Raw genomic sequence first — 27,623 nt, forward strand, 5'->3', positions numbered from 1 at the left:
ATCCTTAATTGGAAGCAAAATTAACTCTGACTGCCAGGAGAGGGAGACAGTGTTAATGTATTTGTTGTGTGGGAAAGACCTAACCTGAATAATCTTCGTTTTCTGTGTAATATAAAAGGTGCATTGAATAAAAACTCTTATTATGCAAAGAAAACAGCAGTATACTGACCATACTTGCATCCTAATAACACACAATGAAAGACAGACCACTATAAACTCAACATTTTTAATTCCTCTCAAGACTTTTTTTCAATTCACACTTTCAACACAAAGTTAAAAAACAAAAACTCGTATTTCTGTACAAAGAGGTCATGCTGAGCACCCTGTGCAGCAAGGATTACTGTATGACACAGCAGCACCCGGAACGCACAAAGTCGATTTAAATCATTGTCAAAATATGCTGAATCATTGCAGCACAGAAGAGCAAGTAAAAACCTTTTTTTTTTTAAAAAAAAAAAAAAAACAATTTAAAAAAAGAATTTAATAATGAATCTTTGCTCTTTATACTTCAAAGAAATAACCTTTTGGCTTCAGTCAGAACCTCATCACTCTCTCTCTCACACACACACACACACAGAATACACTTAAAAACACTCACAACAGTAAGTAGCCACAGTAGACAGGTGCTTTGCCTGCAGCAGCAGTCCGGTATGTGCCAGAGTGTGTTTTGGTCTCAGTTGAACCAGGTGGTGTTAAGCTGTGTCTGTTTCTTGATGCTAGTGTCCAACTTAAGGACCTCTCTGATTGCCATGGTAGCGTAGGTCGAGGGAGGCAGGGAGAACTCCATCCGCAGAGCCCGATACTTCCCCTCTGTTGTAAGAAGGAAAGAAATACTGTACCAGACTGCGAACAAAGATGGCTGTCAAAAAACTGTCATCTTATGAGAAGCTACTGCTGCGTGATTATGAGCAAAATGATTATCACGATTATTCTGATGATTATTCATTGATTTTACGGACCAAATATTTTTATTGCACCTTCACATAAATGAACTGTGCACTGCTTTCACTTCCATGCCGTGCTCAGCTCCAGCTAATGCACAAATCTTTTGTTGCTTCATTGCATACTAGCCAGGGAGGTGTTTTTGCAAAGCATTATGATGTCACAGTGAAGTTGACCTTCGGCCTTTAGGATATCAAATGTCATCATTTCATCCTATTAGACATTTGCCTGGAAATTTAATCAGATTTCGTGAATGAATAATGAATTCTTGAGATATGACCAAAAACATGTTTTGTGAGGTCACAGTAACCTGTGACCACCAAATTCTAATCAGTTCATTGTTGAGTCAAAGTGGATTTTTGTGCACAATTTGAAGAAATTCCCCTCAAGGTGTTCTTGAGATATTGTGTTAACGGGAATGGGACGCACAGATGGACAACCTGATGACATAATGCCTTCGGCCATGGCTTTCACCACCATGGAGACATAATAAAGTTTTTTTTGTTTTAAACCTCAAATGAAATCAACAGAAAATGGCTTCCACTTTCATATTTTGCTACATTCCTGATAATCAACAAATTAAAAATGAATTAATATACGACTCAAACTAAGGATGTTCTTCAACTGAGTTCAGTGCATCTCCTAGAAGAAAATAACCACAAAGTATGTCCATAGATTTGTCCAGTGTGTTACTACTTTTAACATACAGCAAAACAATCCTTAAAAAACAACTTACCTTTATTGAAGACAGGAGCAGGTTTTTTCTCCAGTATCTCAAAATCACTATGCACCAGGGAGATCCTGGGGTCATCATAATGAATCACCTCCCTGCATGAAACAGACAGAATTAACCCAACACGCACTACGCTGTCACAGTATTAAAGAACAATTTAAACATTCAAATAAAAGTACAGCTTCTGCATTAAAACACTGTTGGTATAACAGCACGGAGAGCTTCATACAACAGTGCAACACTGTTAGAAATAATATGTGTATATGTAATTTGCTGCTAACCAGCTGACATCACTGGGTCGGATGATGATGCGTCTGTAGGCTCCAGCCAGAGAGTAGTCCTTCACTTTGTGTCTCATGTTGTCGATGTCCAACCCGTCTGCAGAGAGCAGCTCTCTATAACCTTTACCCACTGACAGAGAGACACAAGCATTACACTTTATTACATATTCACAACCAAACTTTTTTTTTTTCACTATATCAGTCTTACTTGAATCATGTATGCCCATTTAAGCCAATGTAGTTTAAAAGCCCTGTACTGTGTGTCTGTGTTAGCTGGTGTTACTGTCCCACACGTTTGTGTTCAACCACTCCGTATTATTTTCACAGCTATCTTTTCATGCAACATGCAAATGAATGCAGTCAAAATCACACACAGAGCTACTTCTTACCGTGATGAGAAGGGTAGATGACGTCAAACCCAGGAAGTGGCATCACAACGTCATGGATGGAGCAGCTTTCAGCCTCCTCAGCAGACAGTGCGTGTGCTGTGGCTTCATGAAACAGAGACAGCATTTTCCTTGAAATCCCATGGTGCATGTCTTCCATAACCAATACTAGTTTTAGTCTGTTTAATAAATGTAATGATATAATAATAAATATAAATTATTGGTTGAAAATTGTTTTTTTCTTCTGTAGACTTTATCTGGGTAGCAACAAATTGACTACTTGGGAATGCTGTGATTTGGTTGCAGTTCACTTCTGGCTACACAGAAAATGCAAAATAAACTACATTTAATTTTTTTGTCCTTTAAAGCTGTAGTTAAAGCCATAGTTTGACATGTCGGGAAATTATCTTATTTGCTTTATTGCTAAGAGTTGAGAAGTTGATGAAATTACAGATTCCACTCTTGTGTCTGTATGTGAACTACAAAGTATAAAAACTACAAATATGCAGTTTTCAGGTAAGAACGCAAATAACAAAAACGTCCCAAAAGTGTAACTATTCCTTAAACAAATAATATTAGCTGATGGAACAAAATGTGAAATTCTTACTTCCTTTGAGCACCAGGTCTCCCTCCACAGCCTTCAGGCCAAAGGCTTCGATTCTGCGGCTCACCATGGTGTTCCACACCACACTCTGATAGCTGTGGATGTACATCAGACGGTTGTTGCGAGGGATCTAAAAAAAGAGAAGAAAAGAAAAAAACACTCAGAAAGCTGTTTCTTTGGATGTACATAAATCATCAGTGAACATGATGTTCATCTGTGGAGGATTTAATAAATAGAAAGCTCTTTCCAAACTAGAAAACAACACATATTTAACCTCGGCATCTGCCCAGTACAATAATCATACTTTCAGTCAGTTTGGTTATGAGATCACTTTGAATGGCTGCATTACTTATTTTATATTCTACACGTTTGCACACATTTTCAACTTATTATCAGTAGGGCTGTAATAGTTTGTGTATTGGTATTAAACTGTTCAAGAGTCACAGTTCGGTGCACACAACTGCTCTCAGAATACTGATAAACATAATACAGAGAAAAAGTTCCCAAGCTTGAGTTTCGCTTGGAAACTTTTATCCAAAATCCATCATCAACATATGTTTAAGTTAGCATAACAAGCAGATGAGTGTGAAAGTCAGTCACACTAAAGCAAGTGCCAATGAACCACTACAACCAGAAGACCCATCTATGGGTTCCCAGCCAGGTACAACAAAAACAGAGAGGGAGTTGTGTTTAAGACATGGATGGCATGTCGGCACTGCTTCACCACAGTAAGGTCTGTGAAAAGATACGCACACAGCATGCTACCACGCAGTCGACAGCGTCACCCAGAACACTCCACCTAATGCTTTTTTTTTTATATTAATGTTGTTATGTTGTAATACAGAAATGTTTGACATGTTCCTCACTTTTATAATAAATATAGTTTTCCAAAGTTGTCAGTAGGCAAAATGTTACCTCAGTCTAGAGCAAGAGGACTTTGTCCATCTGTGACACAGAACCCTGACTCCTGTGCCGGGGTAGAAGGTAATCAGCAAGTTTTAATGTTACTTTACATCCCTATTTATTAGTGTTGTTCATAAAAAAACCAACCAGTCCAAAAGCAGAGACGATGTCCTTCTTGCCATACATGGACAGGCCTCGCAGCAGCTGCCCCTCCACACAGCGTTTGTTGGGCAGCTTTTTCAGGGCTGCCTCTGGGTCCTGAGTCTTTGCCCACTCCTCCCTGCAGCGGACTAGAAATTCTTTCTCCGCTAAAGAAAGCAGTAAAGATGAAGGCTGTTCAAAACACTTGCATTAAAGATGGAAGAAAATATTGTTAGGAATAAGAAGTCCATTACCTCCAGGACGAGGCTTCAGAATTAAATCCACCACCTCTTTCCAGTTGTTTTTCAAGATAGCCCTGACCCAAAACAAAAGGAGAGAACAACATTAGAGTCAGAACTTATGCCATGTCTTCAATCATATCATCATTTTTTATAATGTATGTCGACAGTATCTCCCCATGTCATGACCTTACCTGCCAACTTGTTGTGTAGGCACAGCCGTGGTGCCAAAGCGCTGCATGCCATAGTAGTTGATGAAACCTGTCTGCCTGAGGGAAGTCATGGCCTGATGGACCTGCTCATCTGTCCCTGAGATGTTCCTGATACACAAGAACACCCACAAATAAAACAACAATTGTCATGTAACAGGCTTCGAGCACAACAGTAAAAGAGGGACTATAATGTTACAGTAACAACAGTTAATTGAAACATCGTAACCTCTGCTGACCTGATGACCACAGTGAAGTGGTTTCCCTGCAGCTCTCCCAGCTTAAGAGGGTGGTTTTTGTAGCAAAAGTTTCCCAGCTTGAGGTTCATGAGGCACTTGTTGAGGTGAGCCAACCTCTCTGCTGTGATCCTAAAAAGAACAGGGAAAAGGTTTTCTTAATTACTGATCCTGTACAACGAGCTGATACGCCAGAGATCGTCTGCCGGGTAGCAGCAGAAACACCAGGCATGTACCACCAGTTTAAAACCATCCATAGACAATTTGAAAATGAATGCACGGAGCAGTTAATGTGACGGCTTGCTGAAAGTGTTAGACACTCACTTGAGCACAGCAATCTCCTGCACGGTGATGGCTCTCTTGTCCTTGGTTCCCATGTAGGAAAACATGTTGGGTCTGACCCTAGAATGACACCCATAATTGGAATGATATTGTAACAAGCAAAACAAGCTGCAAGTCTGTTTTTAATAGTAAATCATGATGATCTGTACTGCATTCATACCTGAGAAACTTTGAAAGCACATTGATAGCATCCATAGTGTCCTTGTTCTCCTTGTACAGCACAAAGTGGCAGAAACTGCCACGGTTTTTGGGCCAGAAGTGTTTCCTTGGAGCTTTTATGAACACAGAAAAAAAAGGTTGTACTGAAATGTGGAGTAAAAATAATTGAGCTAAACAATCCACATATTCAAAAATACAAAACACTTAAAAGACACCAGTTAAATTTTAACAATTTGATTTTACTTCCGTGTGGTTTCCTGTAAAAAATAAACTACTTTGTGATTGCAAAAAAAATGATAGAAATAAGTTTAAAAGGTATAGTGTGTTTGATTTATGGGGATTTAGTGGTATCTAGCAGTGAGAATTGCAGATTGCAACCAGCTGAAACCTCAAGTTAGAATTCCTTTGGGAGGTTTTTTATCAAGAGCTAAATTATCTGCAGAGGTCTCTTCCTCTTCTAAACAAATGTACCAGGGTATTAAAACTGGTATAAACACAGAAAAAAGCAGTTTCATGGTACAAATCAGTGTTTTTCATAAACAGTTTGACATGTTGCAGATGGGCTGCTCACCTAGCACCTGTTAATGTATGCTCCACTATTTTCTCTGATGACTTTATGTGTGCTCACCTTATTTCTGTTTCAGAGTTTTTAATAGGAGCCAAATTTTCCAAAGAGGTATCCTTCTCAAACAAATGGACCCCGTGATTTAAACCAGCAAGACACAGAATAAAGCAGTTTCATGTATAATAAAAAAAAGTGTTTTTCCGACATGGAGGGGGCTGCCAACTATGGTGGCCGACACAAAAGCGTGAATTGCGTTATCTAGAGTAAGAGTTTGGTTTGTCAGCTCTGGGCTACTGTAGAAACATTGTGGAGTAGCATAGTGATCTCTGTAAAACCGCAATTCTTATTTTCAGGTGATTTACACACTTATTATATTATATTCAATTTCTGACAATATATCCTCCTAAATTAGGGGTCGACAGATTACTGGCCTGGTTGACTATTGGGGCTGATATGTGGCATTTTGGCGATTATCCGTATCACCACTTTATTTTAATGATTGCCTATAAAATCAATTAATTAAAAAGTGCAAAGAAAGTGTCAGCACGGGAGGAACTTTTACTATGTAACATCTCGGCGATTTATTTTTGTTTATTCATTATCAATTAAGTTTTCACTTGACTTTATAAAAAAAAAAAGTTGGTGGGAACTTTCTGTATGTGATGCTGAAAATTTCGGTTTTGATTCAACATTTGTGAAAGGCATTTAAACAAAGTTTTGAGTTTGTTATACTCATAAGGATAAAGATTTTCATTTTTATTAGGAATGCATATGGGTTCCACATAAAGTTTATCGGTCTCATTTACTACTATCTAATAATCAGTATCAGTATCGGCCCTGAAAAACCAATATCAGTCGACCCCAACTGAAATTCTTCACACTAGACCTTTAACTTATTCTTTCAAAACCAAATGGCATTTCAACCACATCTAATAACTGAAGCCTGACTCCATGTGGGTTCTGACCACTTCCTCTGTGCTGTGTGGACAACAGGTTCTTACCTGCAGTTGCTTTGACCTCTATCCACCAGAGAAGAGCAAAAGGAGGATAGAATAATGTTACTAAGAAAGAGATGTTTCAGGACCGAGGGGCGAGTTGTCAGGGGTGAGATCTCATGCATGGGCCTGAGACGTGATATTAACATGGTTTATGCAACAAGGGTACAGGGCTTCTTCAAAGCACCACCATACTGAATCTTTAGCACTTTGCTTATCATCCTTTTAAGCGTTCATTCTGACCAAAGTAACTCAAAACTTAAAATTCAGCATTCCACTGAATAAAAACGTCAGTCATGACAAAAACATCTTCTTGTTTAAAAACCACTGTGAGTAAAGATCAGAGCAGGATCATGCAGGTGTGTTGATCATGCACATGCATGCAACATATTTTGCTGCTCCGGAACTCAGCTGTGCCCACATGCGCTGCAGCAGATAAGCCGAAGGTAGACATGCAATAAATTGTTCCTCTCATGATTTAACTAATTCACTGGTCAAGAACTCTGTCCAGACCAGTTAGAGCTGACATCTAGCTCTGTCTCCTCTCCACTTACCTGCTAGAGCTTTCTTCCCAGCAGCATGGTAGGCCACGATGAACTTGCGTCCTTCTCTCTCTTCCGTCTTTGTCTCCAAACCAGGAAACTGAGTCTTGATGGCTTTGTGGACCAGCGTCCGCTTCTCTTTTGTATCGTCCATTACCTGCAGATGTTAATGGAGGAGCAACGACACTAGTGTTGGGTCGGTTTTCACTTTTGCTTGTCATTATGTTGAAATAAAGTGCTATCTAGGCGATGCCCCCTCATATTACAACAAAAACCTAAATAAAATGGCAGCTAGCTGGACGGAGATTACCAGGAAGCTCTCTTGAGGTAAATGACCATAGCTCATTACAAGCTAGTCTGCTTGAGATTGGATATATTGTATGTTACTACCAGTAAAGATCATAACATAAAACATGTGTTTTCTGTTTAAAAGGTAACATTACAAACACAGGAAAATAACAAGATGGCTTCTTACCCATCCCTTAAGTGTTTACATCTGCAGTTTGCACAGCTGATACTTATGTGGTTTGTTTGCATGATGTAAAACAGGTGCACATTTAAAGGACTCAATGTTGCCAGAGAGCTCCAATGTTATGCGATGTGACGCGATATTCTGTAACTCGTTTGCTGTTAGGACACGTTGTCTTTAAGTTCCACTCGGGAATGGAGGTAGAATCAAATGCAACACCTTGTAAAATTCAGTATACCTGTCCAGTCTTGTGTTTGGCTTGATATCAAACCGGTTTGATGAGGGACACATTTTTACACACTAAAAGTGCACCAAGTAAAACTCAAAATGACTGATATCACAGAGAGATCCAGGAAGTTCAAACTCACCTCAATAGAGACATTGTCTTCTTTGTTCTTAAAGAGCTGCAACTCTCCAAGCTGCTTTTTCTGCTCCTCAGTCAGCACATCAGATTCCTCTGGCTGTGGTTGAGCCTCTGGGGCTTCCTAAATTAGAATAAACCCAAAACATGTGTAACTTAATGTGACAGCTGCTTTCCACAAAGGTTTCTTTCATTTCGATTTTGCTAACAGTGTCAATATCACAGTTCTAACCATTTTTATCACCAAGCGTGTGTGTTCAACAAATCTGAGACTTGCTAAATCTCATCACTGACTGGGTACCAGCCGATAAGAAATGATAGCACAATTAAAATTCTGACTTGAACTCCCTGATACTCAACTAGTAAATTTAACCATATTCATAAAATCTCAGTGACAGAATAACAGAGAAGTAACACTGGTAATTAAAATTTAACCCAATGTCTTACCTCAGCCTCTGCAGGGACCGAGAGGTCATCTAAATGCACTGTCTTGCCTTGTTTGTTGATTTCATGCACCACAAAATCAGAATATCTGATAACAAAGCACATTACATTAACTGTTAAACAATCCAAACTGAGACAAATAATGCAAACTATTGAATGACTCCGGAGGACAAACCTTTCCTTCAGAATCCCTGAGAAGCCCTCGTGGTCACTGACGTACTTCAGGATGCCGACATCTAACTCGGTGAGGCCGTGCTTCATCATATCAGCGAATGTCTCACCGTCCTCCTCTCCATCACTCGCTTCGCCCTCGGGCTCTCCCTCCTCACCTTGGCTGGGAGCATCTCCATTCTTGTCATTCTCCTCGACTTTGGGTTTCTTTGATGGCGTGTCTTCCTCTTCATCCTCTGGACAGCCTCTCTTTTCTCCGACCTGGACAGCGACAGCCTCAGACTCAGCCATCGGAGCAAAGCTGAGACAACAGAGGCAGAGAAACTATGTTGTTATTCAAAAGGAGCCAGAAAATACAACCATTTAAGGGGTATTTCACATGAACTTTACTTGTCATGGGGAGTACACCAGCTGACAAAACAACTATATAATGTTTTCAGTCATCAGGCTTATTTTTGGGCTGCACTAAGAGAGCAACCTTTTTAAAAAATAATAAGTATTTTTGCCTTTATTGAGTGACAGCACAGAGCTGACAGAAAACTAGAGATGAGTGCACAAATCAACATAGGTTTCCTAGGGGTATAGGGTTTGCAAAAATAATGGGCAGAGGGGAGGTATAACAAAAGATGCTCATGAGTTGCATTCTGGGAAATGAAGGAGCTATCTTATTGTTTTTAAGACTCCTATTAGCCCCTAAATATCAGTGACAGATCTACTGAATATCTGACATTTTTATGTCGCCATTAATAGTAATAAGTTACAGTTTAACATTGAGATAAGTAAAAAAAAATGAGGTCAAACTCGGTAGAGTAAGCCTACCATGCTTGTTAAAATCTGTGCATGTTTTATTATTTCGAATGTTTCATGTGCAGTTATTTTGGTATGTATGGTGTTGTCACCAAGACTCTGGCGTCCTTGTTATTTTTACATGACTGGCCACAATGTTTATTAAAAAATGTACTCGAATTTTGTAGCAGTGAGATTGAATTTTCATAACACCGAATGGACTAAAACTCAGGATACCTCGACTGAAACTGCATCAGTGCTGACCTTTTGTCAAGTCTCCCTTCTTTATGACAGTGCAACAACTACTGAGGCACCAAACAGCCCTGTGAGGTTTATATTATCCAGAAATGTCATTTTGGTATGATGTTTTACACACCTGAATCCACGCAGAAAGCTATGACTGCAGCATTGCAGTCGCATCAAAATACAGATTAAGACTGCTCACAATGCCTTTCAATGTTTCTATGACAACAAACTGAACTGAAATTAAGGGCCGAGAAAACGATGCTACAGACTGACTTACTGTTTGAGCTGAGGTGGACAGAAACGGATGTGGATATGTGAAGCACGTCTCGCCTCCCAGCTGCCAAACCCTTGCAGAGACTTCTTACAGGACCCGAGTTTAACGCAGGCACTGAAAAGACATAATGTACATAATGCTGACCACTCAAGAGTTAGCAAAGCCGCTAGCGCATTCGCATTGTCATATATTAGCTAACATCCGCTAGCGATGCTAGCAGCAAAGCTACGCTTAAACCTTGGTGTATATAACAAACGAAAAACGTTGGTGTGTCTTGTTAAACGTCTGACTGAACTTACCATCGTTTGGTGAAATACAGAAGAGCAAAGGCAGCTCTGCACGCCAGCTTTTCCTCACACACGTGTATGTGTGTGCGTGTGTGTATGTATATAGTTGGTTCCGGACCGGAAACAGATCCTCCCTAAAGCCCACCCACTGCATTCGATTGGTTCGCAACCTGTTAATCATTAAGTTTGCAAAAATAAAAAATATACAGTCCCGAGATTGGCGCACAGACTGTATAAAATAAATTGGCGTGGCTCGAAGATTCACAACTCGATTGTATACACATTACACACCACCACAACAACAACATTAACATTAACAGCACCACTTCTAAAATCGGTGACCTTCATAAAATGTTAATCTCACACGTGCGATCATGTTTCGTAATATTGTCGTAATCACTGCAAATTACACAGAACAAGTTTTGTTTTTTTGTTTATTGTTTAAATTGAGCTGTGGTGGCTGTCTTCACCCGATTTATAATTTCATTTAATAATTTGAGCAGACTGCAAAACAAACAGGTAGGTTTCAATTTATGGGAAAAACAATGCAGGAAAAAAACAAGAAAAATATGTGAGCTAAAATCAACAAATAATCACCACTATAATCATCATCATACAGTATAGATATTCTGTGAAATATCAGCAGCAACATCGCCATACATCGGCGCCGTGGCTTAGTTGGTTAAAGCGCCTGTCTAGTAAACAGGAGATCCTGGGTTCGAATCCCAGCGGTGCCTTTTCACTGAATAAGGTAAGTGATGTACTGTCTCCAGAGGCGAAGCTCCTGAAGGTCAAGATAACACGCGACATCCAGTATATGGTGAAATAGCACATCTTAAGTAACTGTTCCTACATAACATAACCATTGCAAAGGTATTGTATTGTTATAACCTGCATACTGTTCCCCCTACACATTTCTCCACCTCTGACAAACTTCTCCTCATTAACTAATTGAATGGTTTGACTCATATCTTTCATGTTTGACTTCATAAAATGCTGCCTCTTTAGCTTGGGCTTTTGATGTTGCTCCTCTTTGTAAGTACAAGTGTGTCTGTGTTGACCAGTTGTTATTTATCTTAATATGATGCTGGTGTTTGTGTTCTTCTTTTGGCAGGTAAAGAAAATACTGACTGATAATTATGAGATGAACGGTTTTCAGTGACAGAATCCAAGATGAAGTTATTGGTGGTATTTTTTGTAAGGATTTTTAAGACATTTTTGCTACTACAGGGACAAAATGTAAGCAAGAGGGGACAAGGCCTTGTTACTGCTTGCATATACCTACATATCTGACATGTAAAGTATTTTTTTTTTAAAAGATAAGGGGTTGTGGATTGTAATTATTGTATTTCTAGTATTAATGTACCTCCGCCCTGTAGAAACAAAATACTTTGGTATTTCAGAATTTTAGAGAGCTAGATATGGTGTTAACTGATGTTATCTATAAACATTTTTCAAGTAACTCCAATTCTCCCTGGTCTGTTGGAGAACTGTATAAATACCACTGCAGAAGGCACAGCGGGGCCTGGACTAATAATTTTAAAATGCTGTTCCTCATACTAATGATGGGGCGTTTGTGCAGCTCTATGTGTGCCACTCTTTGTCAAAAGTCCAATAAATCTTGATAAAATAGAATAAAGCATAGAGTGTGCTGTATGTAGTAAAAAGCACACAGCCATAAGTAGTATAGAAGAAACATTCTGGGTTTGCTATCAAGTGTTTGTACAAATACAGGACATAAATGTGCAAAATGTAACATAGGTGAGGAGGAGTATATTAGAGTAACTACTGCATCTTAGTTGTCTTTCTTTGCTTAAACTAAATACATTATTTAGTCAGTATACAGTAGCACTCTTTAATATGTCTATATGACTCAGCAGTAGCAATATGACAGGAAAATGGGGTAGAGAGATGGGGAATGACATGCAACAAAGATCATGCATATTTATCATATAACAAATACAGTTGCATGTAAGAGTTATTTTATTAAAGTACAAAATAAATGTAATTGTAATCAGTGAAGTTGCTAAGAAAAAAATGGATTACAATGACTAAACATGTTGGTGATTACATCCAAAACTATTTTTTCTGTAAAATATTTCTGTGTAGAAAATAACATTCATACTGCTGATGTCTTTTGGCATATGCGTCATTACTTATGACATTTTTTAAGATGGTGACTAGTAATCTGTAACTGATTACATTTCAAAAATAACCTTCTTAAATGTAAACAGGACGTACTTAGCCTAACAAGTGCTCATGCTATGACATCATTCAAACAGCAAAAGGAACTGTAAGATAGAAAGAAATATCCTTAACTTAGTAAAATAACATAAATGCCACAGGTACTTTAAAAGTAAAAGTCCTGTCCAATATGATTTTACAGAAGTAAAAGCACAGAATAGTTATTTGCAAGATATCTAAAAATCATAAGTGCGGAAATGCTATACGACATTATTTAATTATTGCAATGCATGTATGTGTAAATTGTGTAAACAGCATTTTGTCATTATTTTGATATTGGTTCAATGTGGAACCAGTTATAACTACTGTATATCAATGCCTATTTTAGCGATGCAAATATGTTAAAACAGCTGATCACTTTGTTTTGTATGTAAAATCTTACAGCTGTCAAACTAATGTATTGGAGTAAGAGGTAATGTTTCTTCATCAGTGTAATGCAGTAGCACTAGAAAGTAGCACAAACTGGAAATACTCAAATAGTACCTGCAGTAGGCCTTCTAGGGAAAACATACTTTTGTAGTAGTACTGGGTTCTTCCTACACAAGTGACAATATTTGTTTTTACATCTTATGTTATTGCACATTAAATATGGAGTGCCCTTAGATTTTTTTATGTGTAGCCTAGTTTTTCTCAATCCAGAATGAAAATTTGAGCCTAGTAAGCATGACTTTTAACAACACATTAACACTAAAGCGATTCAGTTGATAAATATAAAATTATACTTGAGTAAAAGTACTCAAGAAAAGGTGCTCAGTTAATTTTCACCAATGAAGAAATGAGAGCAACACTTGAGCAATGTATGCTTTTTGAGTGAAGTTCAATATAACCTCTACATGCTCCCTTACATAGAAAAATGCTAATTAAATAATATAAATTGGCAAGTAACACTTAGGCTAAATGTAGGCTAGTTTAATATATGTGAATACATGTATTAAAGCACATTTTAGGATTGCTACATTTTTTTTTAACATTTTCTACTATTCTACCAGAAATGGGTAGGACTGGATCCAGACGAAGAGCAGTGTGCAAATTGGCGCAGGTCCACGCAGGACTGCACACGACTCCCAGCAGAGGGAGCGCGTGTCATCTAAAGGCAGAGGGGTTAGTGTGTGTTTTTAGTGTACAGAGAGAGAGAGAGAGAGAGAGAGAGAGATTCCGGCTTCTGCCGCTGAGCTGCCCGCTCCTGCCGAGCTGCTGAGGGGAAGAGGAGGAAACATGAGCTCCAGGAAAGGTGCGTATCCCTCAGCCTCTAACTTAACGATGCTACCACACTCCTGGTTGTATTTCACATGAAAGGTGGCGGAAGTTGCGCGTGTAGCTTACCTACCGGGGCACGCGAAACGACGCCAAATGACCCGTGCCAGCCAGATTCAGAGCCTAATGATATGTGTTTGTTTCCCTTCCCCGTCCCTCCTACACCCTTCCCCGGACTCGCACGTCGGTCATGCCCGGGGATAAACACAACCTCACCCCGGCAGTGATGGCCATCCAGGCCAGGAAAAGGAGGCCGAAGGGGAAGAAAGACAGAGCGGGTCACCATCGGAGGTAAGCAGGGCGGCGGCGGTTGTTGATTGTACGACGTAGTGAGAGTGAAGTGTTTGCTTGCCGGGGGTTTGGTTTGTTGGCATTGGGTGCCTCTCGGTGTGACGCCGGGCGCTGCTGCCGGTGCGTCGGCGGTATAGACTGTGCGCACATATGGCAAAAGGCGTGTATTTTCAGCACACAGACTGGCTGCTCTGGAGTGTGGGAAGTTCCCATTTACGTGTGGGGAGACTCAGACTGGGAATCTGGACGATGAGAACCCAACTTGACTCCCCAACGCCTGTTTCCAGCAACATTTGCACCCTATATTTTACCTCGCCATAGGTTCCACTCCTGATTTTTTTTTGACTGAGGGTTGCAAAAGGAGGGTTGACAGCCCATTTCCTTGGCCTAGCCTGTTTGGGAATCTCTCACATGGTGTCTGATTATGTAACTTTTCTTGCATTTGTAAGAGCATTGTTTTTTAGTGTGTAATCTTGGTAGTCTTGCAGGGAAGATGCACAGGTATCTCGGCGTGAGTGGTTGCATGCAGCGGATTGAGTGTGAGCAGCGCAGTGGCTCTGTAAAGTGCATGCGAATTGGAGTGGGGAGAGTGGGGGGCTTCTACTTCATGGCATGATGCTATTGGAGCGACGTCACCGGCAGAAGAAGAAGGCATCAATTAGGTGATACCAACGGTGCGACCACCCCAGGGGGCTGCTCTGGTGTCTGCTGCATGAATGTGCTGGAATCCCCAAACACCTTCATATTGAAATACAGCAAACAGATGTGTGCAAAAATAGTCAATTCATGATGACAGTTATTCTGGTGTTATGCCTTCAAACATGAAAGCGTGATGCCAGTGGTGCAGTGGTTCCATGTGCTGGATTTTTTCCCTATTTTTTCCACCCAGAAGCACGTATAAATAAAAAATGAATCCATTGGTAGCTCTGAGATTGGTGACATGTTGTGGCCTTTTGCCCAGTGTATACTGGGATATATACAGTAGGGCTTAACTCTGATAAGGATTAAGCAGGCAGAGAAAATGAGTAACAAAATGATTCTTGATTGGAGATTATTCGTAAAATATTCACAATGAAATAGGGCTGCAACCAGCAATCATTTTCATTATCACTGTCACAAATCAGCTGGTCATACTCTTGATCAGTAATTATTTGGTCTAAATATGCAGTTTACCTCCATGAAAAAACGATTGAGAGGCTCAAACCATGTGTTTTCTTTGCTTGTTGAATGCTGAATAGTAATTGTGTGTCTACCAACTATAGTCTCAGCTGTGCAGTGAAGCAAATTACATAAGCTCATCATCTACGTAGCAGGCGCTTATCCAGGTCTGGGTCACAGTGGCATGAGGGCACGCAGACACACCCACTCACACACAATCTCACTCTCTTTCTCTGACAGTTTCCATCTCTAACACACATGCTCAATTTTAAAGAAAGAGTTCATTCATTCTTAAGGATTGCGATCTGCTTTGATCCAGAATCATGCCTGGCTTCTGCTGAAGGGCTTCACACAGCTGAGGCGAGCTTTGTGTTCGGAAACCACAACAAACACACATGTATTCACGCACACACATTTCCACCACAAATAGACTTTCACATTCGGAGCAATGTGTGCTCCAGTGGAAAAAAGGATCAGTCAATGCATTGCCAGTTTTGATCTGTTCTGATTTAAGCTGATACAGCTTCCCATGTTTGATCTCGTTCATTCACATGCACAGAAATGCATGCACACACACATAAGTGATTGCTGACCGTAGGAAGTGCCTCTTTTTCCTCACTCACCGACTGTGTGCCATACCTGACCTCGCTTAGACTGGCCAACAATCACAGTGGGAGGAGAGATTTAACTGAAGATTAAAAGGAACAGATCATAGTGCCTTGTTGAGGATTTTAGCATCAAGAGCATCTAGCCTCTATAGCATCACAAAAAGGGTAGGAAATTAGCACCAACCAACTAATATTGTAGTTAAGCAAATGTGCAGGATATGATAACTGTCAACTTTCATATCACAGTATACCTTAAAACCAGTATGTTGCTGCAACCCTGACCTACATGGATGTTTTCAGTTGGCAGAATCATGCAGGGGCTCATTTGATGAGGTTACCAAAAATTTGTAGTGACACAGGGTAAAAAAAAAAAACAACAACCATCTGTTGGGTGTGTAGAAACGCTTTTAACTGCAATGCATTTTCTTTCTATTTTATAATATAAATACATGAGATGTATTCATATATATTGTTTTTTTCTTCATCGCTGTCTCTAAGAGTCAGACTGTGATCTGAGTCAGTGTTTGCAGAGAAGTGATTTTTCATAAAGCATGGCAAGTACAGCAGTTAATCTTTGCTTTAGATTCCTGTGGATCAGGCTTGAATTCCTGCAGGTATTGTGTTTTTGTTGTTGGGAAATCATGCATACAGTCCCATAAGATGCATCACTAACTGCACCCGAAGGACATTAAATCACTATTGTTTTTTGTTTTTTTAATACAGTAAGTCTGTCTGTTGATTCACACTTTGGTTCAGACAAACAAGCCTAAAAACTGTTGGAAGGATTTCTATGAAATCTTGTACAGATATTCATGGTGCCCAGATGATGAATTTTTCCGGCTTTGGTTAGCACCTGCCTTGTGCTTTGGTTCCACCAGAAGGCTGACATTTTTGTTTTTTAGTGGATCTAATGCAGTGCCAGGACAAAACGTGCCTGTTTGAAGCAAGACAATTGCTTGGCATCCAGTAAAGCTGCCTGCAGTTTTCCCAAAGACCACTCATCCAAACAACTTAACGCTCGACACTGCGCTTCCTTGGCAGTATACCTTTCATTTGCAACAGCTAACTGTTAGGAACAAGGCTATTTCCAAGATTCAATATGTTCATTATCAAAGTTACATCACTGATGCTTAAAATGTTTGAGTTTGCTCAGAGAGCGAGCTGTACCCAGCATGCTATTAGGAGGTGTAACAGTAAAAGGGGGTTCCCTGTTAGTACTCTACACAGTGAGTACACAACACAGTACTACTTGAAATAAATATCCCCTAGATCTCAAGAGCATGCACTCTGCACCGCACTTCCTTCAGATCCTTAGTAATACACCTGACAAAGGTGAAGTCGATTGTATGAAGAGTTGTCAAGAAAATCAAATTACAAACAGACAGTGACTCCATCTGCGTTTAATATTTTGCCAACCGTTTGTCAAAATATGAAATAATGTCAGCCATAGCTGCGATTTTATTTATTTATTTATTTGTCGTTCTTTCGGTCGGCCTTACTGATCTGGCTATTGATATAGTACAACGTGTGTGTGTCTGTGTGTGTGTGTGTGTGAGAGAGAGAGAGACAGAGAGAGAGAGGAACTGAACTTTATAGGAACTGAAGCGTTTAGTGCTTACTGGTTTTGAGGCACCTGAGTTGTTGTGTGTGGTACAACAGGTTGAGGAACAAAAAAGCAAAGTTCCCATTCTTGCAGCATCTCTTAACCATTTAGTGGTACACAGTCGTACTGTGTACTTTTTTAAATAGAGCTTAAACTACAGATTCTTTTCATTAGCCTGTTTATCAATCTGCTGATTATTTTTTCACGTATTTATTTTCAGCAATAAAATGTCAGAAAATGGTGAAAAATGTCCATCATAATTTCCCAAGGCCCAAAGTGGCCTCTTCAAAATGCTTCATTTTTCCAAAGATATTCAGTGAACTATCACATAAGACTAAGGTCCTATCTACATGTATCTAAACAGGTATTTTTCCTCTCTGTTTTAAAAAATTATATCCACATGACCATTTAAAAAAACATATCTCCATCCACACTTGAAGGCTAAAACAATTCCAAATGCTCACAGCGTTAGCTGTCTTCTGCAGTCTCCTCTAGTCACCATAGTAGCCACGTGCACAGACCTTTTTCAAAACACCTACTGGAGATCCCGTTTCTGTTGATTCCCTTTTGATATAAGGATGAATGAGGTCACTCGAAGTTACAAGTAGTGTTCTGGACATGCTTTATTTCTCGTTTTTCTTCATTCCTCAACAATTCAGCTCAGGAAAGTCTCCCCCCATCTGCTGGTTCAACCACACCTGATCCAAAACCATTCTGGTGGACTTTAAACCAGGGACGCTGAGGTGGAGCAAAAACACTGGGTACAGCAGATGCTTCCATTCGTGAAGTGGTGAAGCAACACTACATTTAAGCGTGTCACTAGGCCAAGCAGTACTAACAAAACGTTGGCAAACCAATAGTCTGTCATTGTTGTTGTTGTTTTTAGCTCGTGTTTATTACAACAACATTAACCAAAGTTCTAAAAAGTCTGCACCTTTGAGGGCTTTTTAAATCTCTGTTTTAGTGTCCTAACTGTCCAGCTGTTTGCATGTGGACTAGAGGCCAAAACATAGAGGATTTACATTTACAAAAAATATCTGTATATGTGTAGACAGGGCTTAAAAAGAGCAGCTGATCCTCAAAATAAGAGGCTGCAGCTTCATAATGTTTGGCACATTTGCCTCAGAGATCGGTTTAATGCTTAATAAGTTATCAGAATAGCGAACCATTAATTTGCTGTTCATTAACTCATGAATATTTAGCATATCATTTCATCTCTACTTCCTTTCCGTCTGACTCATACGGGAGAAGCTCATGGATAAGTGGAGCGAAGTGGCAGGATATTTAAAAATGCATGTGGATACCTGTTAAGTTTTTTATTTGATTTTTGTATTGGGGCCTCTAGGCTTTTACAGACATTTGTTTTTATCCCATGAACTTCAGTGTATCCTGTAAATAGTCTGAAGATGATTTATCACTGTTAGTCATCTTAACTTCAGCTTAAACCAACTACTACAATCACCTAACTACCGGTCTATTTCAATATTTAACATGCAAATACATTGTGCAATCATATATTCAATTCTCACCATGCAGTTTGTTGTATTTCTGCTGTGCCTCTTTTTTTGTGGGAACTGTTTAACTGATACCAACAAAACATCTGAGCGCTTTGCAAGTTGTTGCAGGAGCTGCACCAAACAACAGCACTCTTTCCTCTGACGGGACTTGTTTACTGACAGATCATCGCTTTTACATCTTCACATTTATTTTTCACTTTGTCATCTCTCCCATTATTGAGTTTGGGCTGACACTTGAAATAAATGGACCATCATGCCCTTTGTTGTGCATGTTGCCATAGAAACGCTGGCTGTATGACCCTAGTAAACCAGCAAGCAATAAAAACATACCAAGTCCGAGTCACCAAATGATTACAGGCACAGTGGTGCACAAGTTTTGAGGTATTGCTGAGTAGAGTTGCCACCTAGATTATGACTTAAGTTTTCTGTACTTTTGTATTTAAAATGGCAACTTGTGATACAGACACATTTGACTGAAAGAATTTACTACAAGACTCTTAACTAGTGGCACTTTCATTTACCTTTGACCTGTCACAGGTTACCTGTAAGTGCAAATACATCCTCTGGTGCAGGACTCCAAATGCACAAACGAAGTGCACGTCTCTTCTTGCTGTCACTGGTACTTGGAGCCACAAAAAAAAAAAAGAAAGATGCAATAAATTACTGCACGTTACATATTAATTAAGGCTTGTTGAATATGTGATATGACCGCAGTAGTCCTATTATCATATTACTGTGTATGATATAATAATACATATAAATATTATGATAAAATCATGGGTTTCCTGAGAAGCTACTTAAAATGCACCTATGATCAGATAAAATGTCAAGTAGTTTCACTGTACATTAAATTACAGAAATTAAATGAACAAATATTTTCCTTCAGAGTTTTGTTGAAATTTTGTTCAGAGTGGGCTGTGGCGGAGGCACTGAAAAAAAGGGACAGATACATTAAATGGTGAACAAAAAAAAAAGAAAAAGTATAGTATGTATATTTAAAATGTACATAAACTAGTGCATATGCACAGAGCACAGTATTTGAAGCCGTGCTCTGGTGTACAGACTCTAAATGTGTCTGCTTTTCATATTAGACCACAATTCAGCTAGTTTTAGTGGCTTAGGCTGAGCTGTGAATTGCCTCCTAGATTAAATGAATCTTGAACAACAAACCCAAACATACTGGGATCGTGAGGGTGAAAGATATATAAAGCGACACCGGTATAATAGCGTTCATTAGTCATAACTGTGCCAGCCAGAGAACTGGTGAGTCTAAATGCTAATATTCTTCCTGGGATATATATCTGTCAGCTAGCAGTGCCAGCCGTAGCACTATGGACCTTTCTGCCTGAAATGAGCTGACTCTAACCTGACTAATGTTCCCACACATTGCACTGTAAACTGCATTGATTTTTGTCAGGGTTTTGCCCAGCCCGTAGTCTCTGACTGAGGATGAGAGTAGGCAGTCGGCTAGAACACTGTGCAGAGACGAGACAGGGTTTATTCACTGCAAACAGGCAGTAAGCCGAAGGTGGAGTCTGCCAAGACCGAAATTACATACAAGGTTTTTATTTTATTACATTTATGTAACTGTAGCAGGTATATGATGCATACCACAGAAAGGTGACATTTTATTTGTTAGCATACTGACAAAATAACCATCACAACAATGAATGAACATGTGCACATAATAATGTGTAACACTAATACACAGGCTCTATCTTTGGCCTTTGTGTTCACTCATTCTCCATGTATTCAAAGATCATTTTATGCCCTCTTTATTAGGTGGCGGTGGACAGAGATGACAGGAAATTAGGCAGAGAGATGCAACAAAGATCTGTGTTTCAGATTCTGTATGTGAAGTTGCAGTTAGTTAAAGTTTAGTTTGATAAAAGATGCACATATAGGCAGTGTGTAATATATTGGGACTACAGATCAACATCTTGTTAATTTATTTGCCTTCTTGCCAAGAGTTAAATGAGAAGATTAATACCACTCTTGTCCATTAAAGCCCCGACACATCGGCTATTGGTTAATGTCGGGCCGTCGGTGAGCGTTTGTCACGCTAGTTTTGGCGGTGTGTCCAGCACCGTTGGCACTAGTCAGCCCTTATTGGCTTTTTTTGTTGATTCAGCAGGGTGAATCAGTGTTGTGGATGGCGAAGCCCATCAGTGAATAAAATCACTCTGGTTGGCAGTTCAGCTCAGTGCACAAAATGAGAAACACAAGTGTGGACAGTAAACAAATGACTAAAGTCAAGAGGGCAAGAGATTGAAACAAACTTTTTAGAAAAGGTGGGATTATATTTTTCTCTGCTCTCTCTGTTTCTGCTCTTTAGCAGAAACGGTTCATAATTATTTTGTGTTATTATTCGCTAGTAAACTGTAAATATCTTTTATTCTTTCAACATTGGGTGGTGTTGTTTTTATGTCCTAATTGGCTAACTAGTGTCTTGAATCCTTTCTGTCGATCTTCCAGTTTCCATCTTTGAATGACAAAAACATACTGCTGCCTGCTGGTGTGGAGAGTTGTTCCTCTCACACAGGCGCAGAATGTGCTGGTTTGCCATTGGCTGTAATCTTTGTGTTGTGTTCAAGTGCAACTTTTTGACCTAAACACAGGTGACATAAGACACATAACAGTCATCCTTCATTGCCGTTAGCTCTTTAATGTTGGTTTGGTGTTTCTGGGCCTTTAAATGTGAAGTTAATTTAAGCCTAAGTTAGCTTAGTTTGGTGTAAAGATTGAAGGCAGGGACAAACAGCTAGCCTACATTTGTTTGAAAGGAGCAAAATCCACCTACCATCACCTCTGTTGCTCGTCAGCAGCACACAACCGTCCTGTAAAAATTACAAATTGCAGTTCCTCTAGTCTTTATAAATCAAACCAACTGGCTGCTGGATCCAGCTTTATATCCAACAGACAGATGTGTGAGAAGTTCCCAAAATGCCAAACTTTTGCTTTAAGACAACCTTTGAGATGGAAAGATTTATAGGTTTTGGGTCATGTGTAAGTGTAATCAGTCTGCTATTGTGATTAATGATCCTGTATTGATCAGTAAGTGGTGAGCTAAAGCTTCCCTGTTAATGAATTGACTTGATTCCCCTAGGAGCTGGGGATGTAGCTGTGGATGAACACCAGTGGCCTTGTGTCTTACAGTAAGCCAGATGGCCTAGTTTAAGGAATAAACCATGACGTCTAATACACCATGTAATGCACAGATAGGAGGGAGGGCTCAGAGATTTTTGGAAATGAATTTCTTTTGTGCCAAGAAGAACAATAACACTCTCATATTTGTCTATTAAATATGAAGCTACAGCAAGCAGCTGGTTAGCTTTGTTGAGATTGGAAATCTGGAAAAAGAGCTGTAACCCAGCTCTTGCTAAAAGTAACAATGTCCACCTACCATCGCCTCTGTGGCTCACCAACAGCACACAAGCACTCTGTAAAATCACTCATTTTTCTAGCTTCAGAAGGTATACTATGGAGGTCTATTGGTTGCTGTTTGTAAATTTGCTCGCCAGCATAAGTGAGAGTAAAAGCCAACCCCAGAGTCACCCTCGTTTGGGGTTTCACCTCGCTGCATTTGTGTTTTTCCGGCACTGAGTCTCTTGGATGCATGCTGCCTGTGATCTGTCAACTGGTCGCTACCTTGTTATAAAGCCCCGACCTCACCTCAGCGCTGTGGGGGTACATGCCCATAAATGTCGTAAACACAGAAAATAAAGCTTTGAGCAGAGTCTCTGCAGATTAATAAAGCACCACACTGGGTAATAAGTGATGATTTAAAGTTATTATTTCTGTATATACATTTTGTTTTAGGGAAATACTGCAAAGTATATCTTTGATAAACAGGCGATGCATTTTCCAAAATCTTGATTGATACCCAAATATTTATGTTAGTTTTTGGTCACGTGTTAGATCAGCCTGCTTTTGTGATTAATGATTCTTTATTGATTTGCAAGTGGTAAGCAAAAGATTCCGTGTTAATGAATTGAACTGATTCCTTTGGGAATCCCAGTGGCCTCATATGTCAGTGTTGGTCAGATTTCCTTGTTTAAGGAATAAATCATGATGGTAGAATGTGATGTATTGTATAGCCAAGAGGAAGCGCTCAGAGATTCAATCTTTGGCAAGCAGATTTGTACCGCTCAGCTAATAGAGCTTTCCTCATCAATACTGCAGCCTGGCTGGATGGAGCTGATGGCGGGTGCTGAGAGCAGAGCATGTGAGCTGCATGTAGAGAGAGACAGAGAGAGGTGAGGGAGACAAAAAAAAAGGGGGAGAGAGAAACAGTGAGAGGCATGCTGAAAGCCAGAGAGGTGGAGCAAAAGATAAAGAGTGAGAAAAAGAGGGAGGAGGGTTTGTGAGGGTGAAAAGGAGTTTGCATGTGCGAGCATGTGTCCGGCCAGCCAATAGCAACAGGAAAGCCGTGGATGGAGAGAGTGAGTAAGGAAAGTGGAGAATTAGAGGATGCCACAGTGCAGCTGAAGGCAGGAAATGAGGGTTAGTAAAAACTGCTGCGTTGGACTCATGGTGGAAAGCACAAAGGTTACTAAATGTAGAAGCAGGGTATAGAGTTTAAAATGTTAATTTGCCTACAAATACAAGTCATCACAGACTGCTATTTTCGGTTTCTCTATGTGCCACCCTCTGAAATGTCTCACTACAAGTCAGACCTACAGGACAACAATTTATAGCGTCCTTTAAGCAGCTCGATGCAGGGCAGGGACCAGAGGAAGAGTCATGTTTGTCTTTTTATTGTCACGGCCTTGGAGAAGCCATCCACACCCACTGTCTGTCATGTCTGGATTGAGAGGTGTGACTAATTATATGTCAGTCTGCAGCACAAGATTTTTACAGTGGCAGTTGAGCAGAATTAATCACCATTTGATGCTGTTGGTAGTGCATACTGTGGGTTTGTCAAAGCGTTTTGATTTTTTATTATTTTTTTTTTACTGAGAACAGCTGCATGCTGCTGTTGGAAATGGGGCTGAAGTGATGAGAGCAGTGAGCCTGAACCGAAACAGTGAAGTTGCAGGCTGTAAAACCAAAAAGAATTTCCTAAATAATTCTAATATGCTTCATAGAGCCAGCCAGGAAGTGCAGAGTTTGGGTTATATGCTCTGCTCACTCTTCACTATAAGGTAGACCTTACATTGTCTTTTAATCCATAAATTAATCAGAGGGAAAGCTATTATGAAGGAAGTTTAACCCATTACAGCCCATCCAGGTCCTTAGCTGATCAAAACCTTTCAACTGTTCACCAACCAGACTGAAACAACCATGGCTGACCATGCGTTTTAAATGAGGGTCCCTCGACTTTGGAACAGCCTTCCCCTCAGTGTGAGGTTGGCAGTTTAATTTTGACTTTATTGTTGTAAAGTGTGCTTGTTTTGTATCATTATGTAAGTATTTTTATATGCACATCCATGTATTTTGCACTTCTTCTATCTCTTTTGAATTCAAGAGTTGATTCTTTTATTGGCACTCTGTCTGCTATATATGAGATCATCTGTTATATTTGCATCTTATCTGTCTATATATGTGTTCATTTCCTTTACTTAAATTGCACCTGCTTCATATGAGCTTATTTCTTTTAACTACATCTTACTTACGCATGAATTTATTAATTTTTTTTGCATTTTATAAAGAATTATTATTATTATTGTTGTTATAATAATAATTCTTTATAAAATGCAAAAAAAATATTGTTGTTGTTGTTATTATTATTGTAGTCTTTAATGCAGCCTCAAAATCAATTTATTTTGATGATGTGCAAAAATTTTCTTAACCTGCACATCTATTTGCACATAGGAGGAAATGTTTTTATTCAGTCCAAATATTTCTATCATCCTACAGCCTTATGATAAATAACTCAAAAAAGGAACTGAGATTTGTGGACATATTGTGGACTCATACTGTCAGAGAGATTGGCTATGCCCCTCACAGATCATTCACTGTTATACAAACTGAATTGTAATATGATATTAGCTGCTTCCTCTGTGGTGTCTGAGTGGGAATGATTTCCTCCCTGGTGGCCACAGTGCCAGTATTACTGCTGGCTGACTGGCTAATTGAATATACTGTCAAAGTAGGCCACTCTAGTAGGTGTTAAAGTAGGAACTCCTGAAGAGAAGCTCTCTATTTAAACTCACCTTTTCAACAGGCATTAGTTTGTGAGGTGGTTGCCTCTGGACATAGCACTTAACAAGGCTAAAGTTGATTGGTTGTTCTTTTTTGGCTCTGACAGCTGGGCAACACGTATCAAACCAGCCAGCTTTGTAATCACTGTATGCACTGCTCCTTAAATCTACTCGCCTTAGTGGCTTGTTTTAGTGACTCACAGGGTGGATTTTTCTGTTGGATTTTGCTCCCCTTGTCAAAGTAGATGTTTGTCTGACTCGGGTAGTTTGAGCTCTTTAAGGATTTTCCTCCTGCTTTCCCAGAAAGCCGGCCAGGAAAACACAAGATCCGGGCAAGTCTACCAAGTCGATCAGACTGAATGAGCAGACAGAACAAGAGTGAATTAAAAGGCAAGGGTTCCCATGTTTAGAGTGAGTGTAGTCCAAATAGGATTTGTTCAGCAAGGGACAAGAAACAAGAACTTGTTCCTCTCGGTTATGCCTCTGAAGTGTGGTCCAGCTCTGCAGTTGCAGGCCAGTGGGTCATCACGGAAAGATGAAGGCAGGACATTAATAGGGCATGTAATTCTGTGAGAGCAGGAGCTCCTCACAACTGTGGTGACTGAACACAGCACAGTCACCCTCCACTGCCACCTTCTGGACAACTGTGAGGGAGGTATTGTGCTCATGAAGTTGCATCTCTTGATGCATCCTGTGTCAAATTTTCAAACTAATTCTGTGTTGTCTACCCACCCAAAATTATTGTTTCAATTTCTTCTCTCAGATTTTAAATCTGGCTACATTTTATGTGTTTCATGCTTGCAAACAACAGTGGCACTTCTCAATGTAAAATTTATAGATTGTTGATGTTTGTTTACAACAGAGACAACTGAGAGGACTGGAGTGTCTATTTGTACCTGGGTGAAAACAGGCGCACTTCAGCTTTGTTTTTTTACACCCATCTCTACAACTTGTTATTATAAATCCTGTTTGGCCAGTACTCAAGGTTGGATGAGGTTAGGATTAGGATTTTGTCTGAGAGTAGTGATACTGACACAGTGGTGAATCTAGGAGAAAAACTCATATATGTACTGCCATAAAGTCAAGTGAAGTAGTTTAAAGTGTATCACAGTCTACGGAGGGAAGAGGATGTAGTTGGTGGGTCGGTGAAGCGCAGGACTTTGACACAGGAGCTAGGTGCTTGAGTTCTGTGGGAGTGAACTTTAAATTATTATTTTTAAACTCAGTCGACTCATTATTTATCAGTTTTAGGATGCATAAAACTGAAACAAGTGTACATAAACTCTAGCAGAATAACTGAATAGACCTGCTTGTTTTAACGTCATATTTCAACGTTGCAGGGGTGCGACCTGGTATAAACAGCCACATTAGCTTTTTACATCTATATAGCATCGTTGGCTACAGACTAGGTGCGATTAGCATCTGCAAAAGTGAACACTGCAACATCCTTTTTTAAAAACATTTTCACAATAATGTAGAGGACAGAAACTGAGTTGGTACTGACAGCTTTATTCCCTCTTTTCTGAAGCATGAAGTGCTGTTTTTGGGTGTTTCTCATCTTAAAAGTGTTATGCAGCTTTATTGAAATGCTGACTTGCTGTTCACAGCCCCCTAAAGCACGGTTATTCTTTAATATGTATCTGATATTAACACCTCACTGTTCTTACAACAGAATATTTATTGAGTTATTTTAATACGCATGTTGTTGTTGCAGCACACTCCAATGCCTTGAAAACATATTATCTTTAAAATCTTAAAAGCTAATTTAGGTCCTTAGTATGGTCACACTTACGATCTTGTGTTACTTCTGTCTCTCTAGCTGAAAATGAAGCTAATTTTCAGATTGTTTTTCACCAGTGGAAAAAACATCCTTATATATTTCAATCTCTGATCGTTTCAGTCTTGTCTGTGTCGCCTGTGCTGCAGCCTGCATCACTTAAAAGTCCAGTGTGTAAGATTTAGGAGGATTTAGTGGCCTCTAGCAGTAAAGATTGCAGACTCAGTTAGAATTCCTTCAGTGTCCATTGTTCAGGTTTTTTTTTTTTTTTTTACTGGGAGCTGAATTATCCACAGAGGTCTATTCTTCTTCAAAACAAACAGACCCAGTGATTTAAATTAAAACAATGAAAAAAAATGGATTCCTGTTAAAAAAATCAGTGTATTTCCAAAGCAGCTGATGCCTTTGACAAAGACCTGCTCCCTATGTAGGTATAAACGGTCATTCTGAGATAACGAAAATACAGCCATTGTTATTTACAGGCACTGAAAAAAAAACATACTTACTATATTACATTTCTGCCAATTTACCCCCTCAAATCCTACACACTGGACCTTTAATGCCCTTTTTAAAAATGCTCCTTGCATGGCTTCATAGTGCTTGGTTAATAGCACAAAGTAAACTACCATCACTGAATTTGAAGTAATAACCCCCTTTAATAATAGGAAAAGTTAAACACATAACCAAAGTGCCATGGAAAAAAAAAGATTTAG

At 39.5% G+C, this 27,623-nt stretch overlaps 2 protein-coding genes and 1 non-coding gene across 3 annotated transcripts in view; 2 read left to right on the plus strand and 1 right to left on the minus strand.

Moving 5' to 3' along the window:
* Positions 1-451: 451 nt before the first annotated feature.
* On the minus strand, positions 452-10,425 carry pus7 (pseudouridine synthase 7). The gene is made up of 17 exons (XM_042496683.1): positions 10,328-10,425; positions 10,032-10,142; positions 8,727-9,023; positions 8,555-8,639; positions 8,115-8,231; positions 7,290-7,434; positions 5,177-5,288; positions 4,999-5,076; positions 4,678-4,806; positions 4,424-4,549; positions 4,245-4,306; positions 3,997-4,157; positions 2,950-3,076; positions 2,346-2,447; positions 1,957-2,086; positions 1,679-1,770; positions 452-810 (listed from the first exon to the last, which is right to left on the minus strand). The coding sequence occupies exons 3-17, from the start codon at positions 9,011-9,013 to the stop codon at positions 674-676; spliced, it is 1,890 nt and encodes a 629-aa protein (XP_042352617.1). The 5' UTR covers positions 9,014-9,023; positions 10,032-10,142; positions 10,328-10,425; the 3' UTR covers positions 452-673.
* A 553-nt stretch (positions 10,426-10,978) lies between these two features.
* Positions 10,979-11,052, plus strand: trnat-agu. The gene has a single exon. It is a non-coding gene; the product is annotated as a tRNA-Thr (tRNA).
* Positions 11,053-13,708: 2,656 nt separating this feature from the next.
* srpk2 (SRSF protein kinase 2) overlaps positions 13,709-27,623 on the plus strand; it is a 77,272-nt gene continuing 63,357 nt past the window's right edge. Inside the window, exons 1-2 of the mRNA XM_042495599.1 lie at positions 13,709-13,790; positions 14,038-14,104. Coding sequence (XP_042351533.1) covers positions 13,775-13,790; positions 14,038-14,104 — 83 coding nt within the window. The 5' untranslated portion in view covers positions 13,709-13,774. The remainder of the gene's footprint in view (positions 13,791-14,037; positions 14,105-27,623) is intronic.

Source organism: Plectropomus leopardus, chromosome 11, assembly GCF_008729295.1.
Source record: "Plectropomus leopardus isolate mb chromosome 11, YSFRI_Pleo_2.0, whole genome shotgun sequence".
Lineage (NCBI taxonomy): Eukaryota > Metazoa > Chordata > Actinopteri > Perciformes > Serranidae > Plectropomus > Plectropomus leopardus.

Bases quoted from the DNA above. Each gene is read 5' to 3' on its own strand.
- pus7 (XM_042496683.1), bottom strand. From the start codon at position 9,013: ATGGCTGAGTCTGAGGCTGTCGCTGTCCAGGTCGGAGAAAAGAGAGGC. The intron at 5,289-7,289 runs GTAAGTGGAGAG...TGTTCATAAAAG, and splicing joins TGGGAAGAAAGCTCTAGCAG to CTCCAAGGAAACACTTCTGG. The intron at 5,077-5,176 runs GTATGAATGCAG...GTGTCATTCTAG, and splicing joins GTGCTTTCAAAGTTTCTCAG to GGTCAGACCCAACATGTTTT.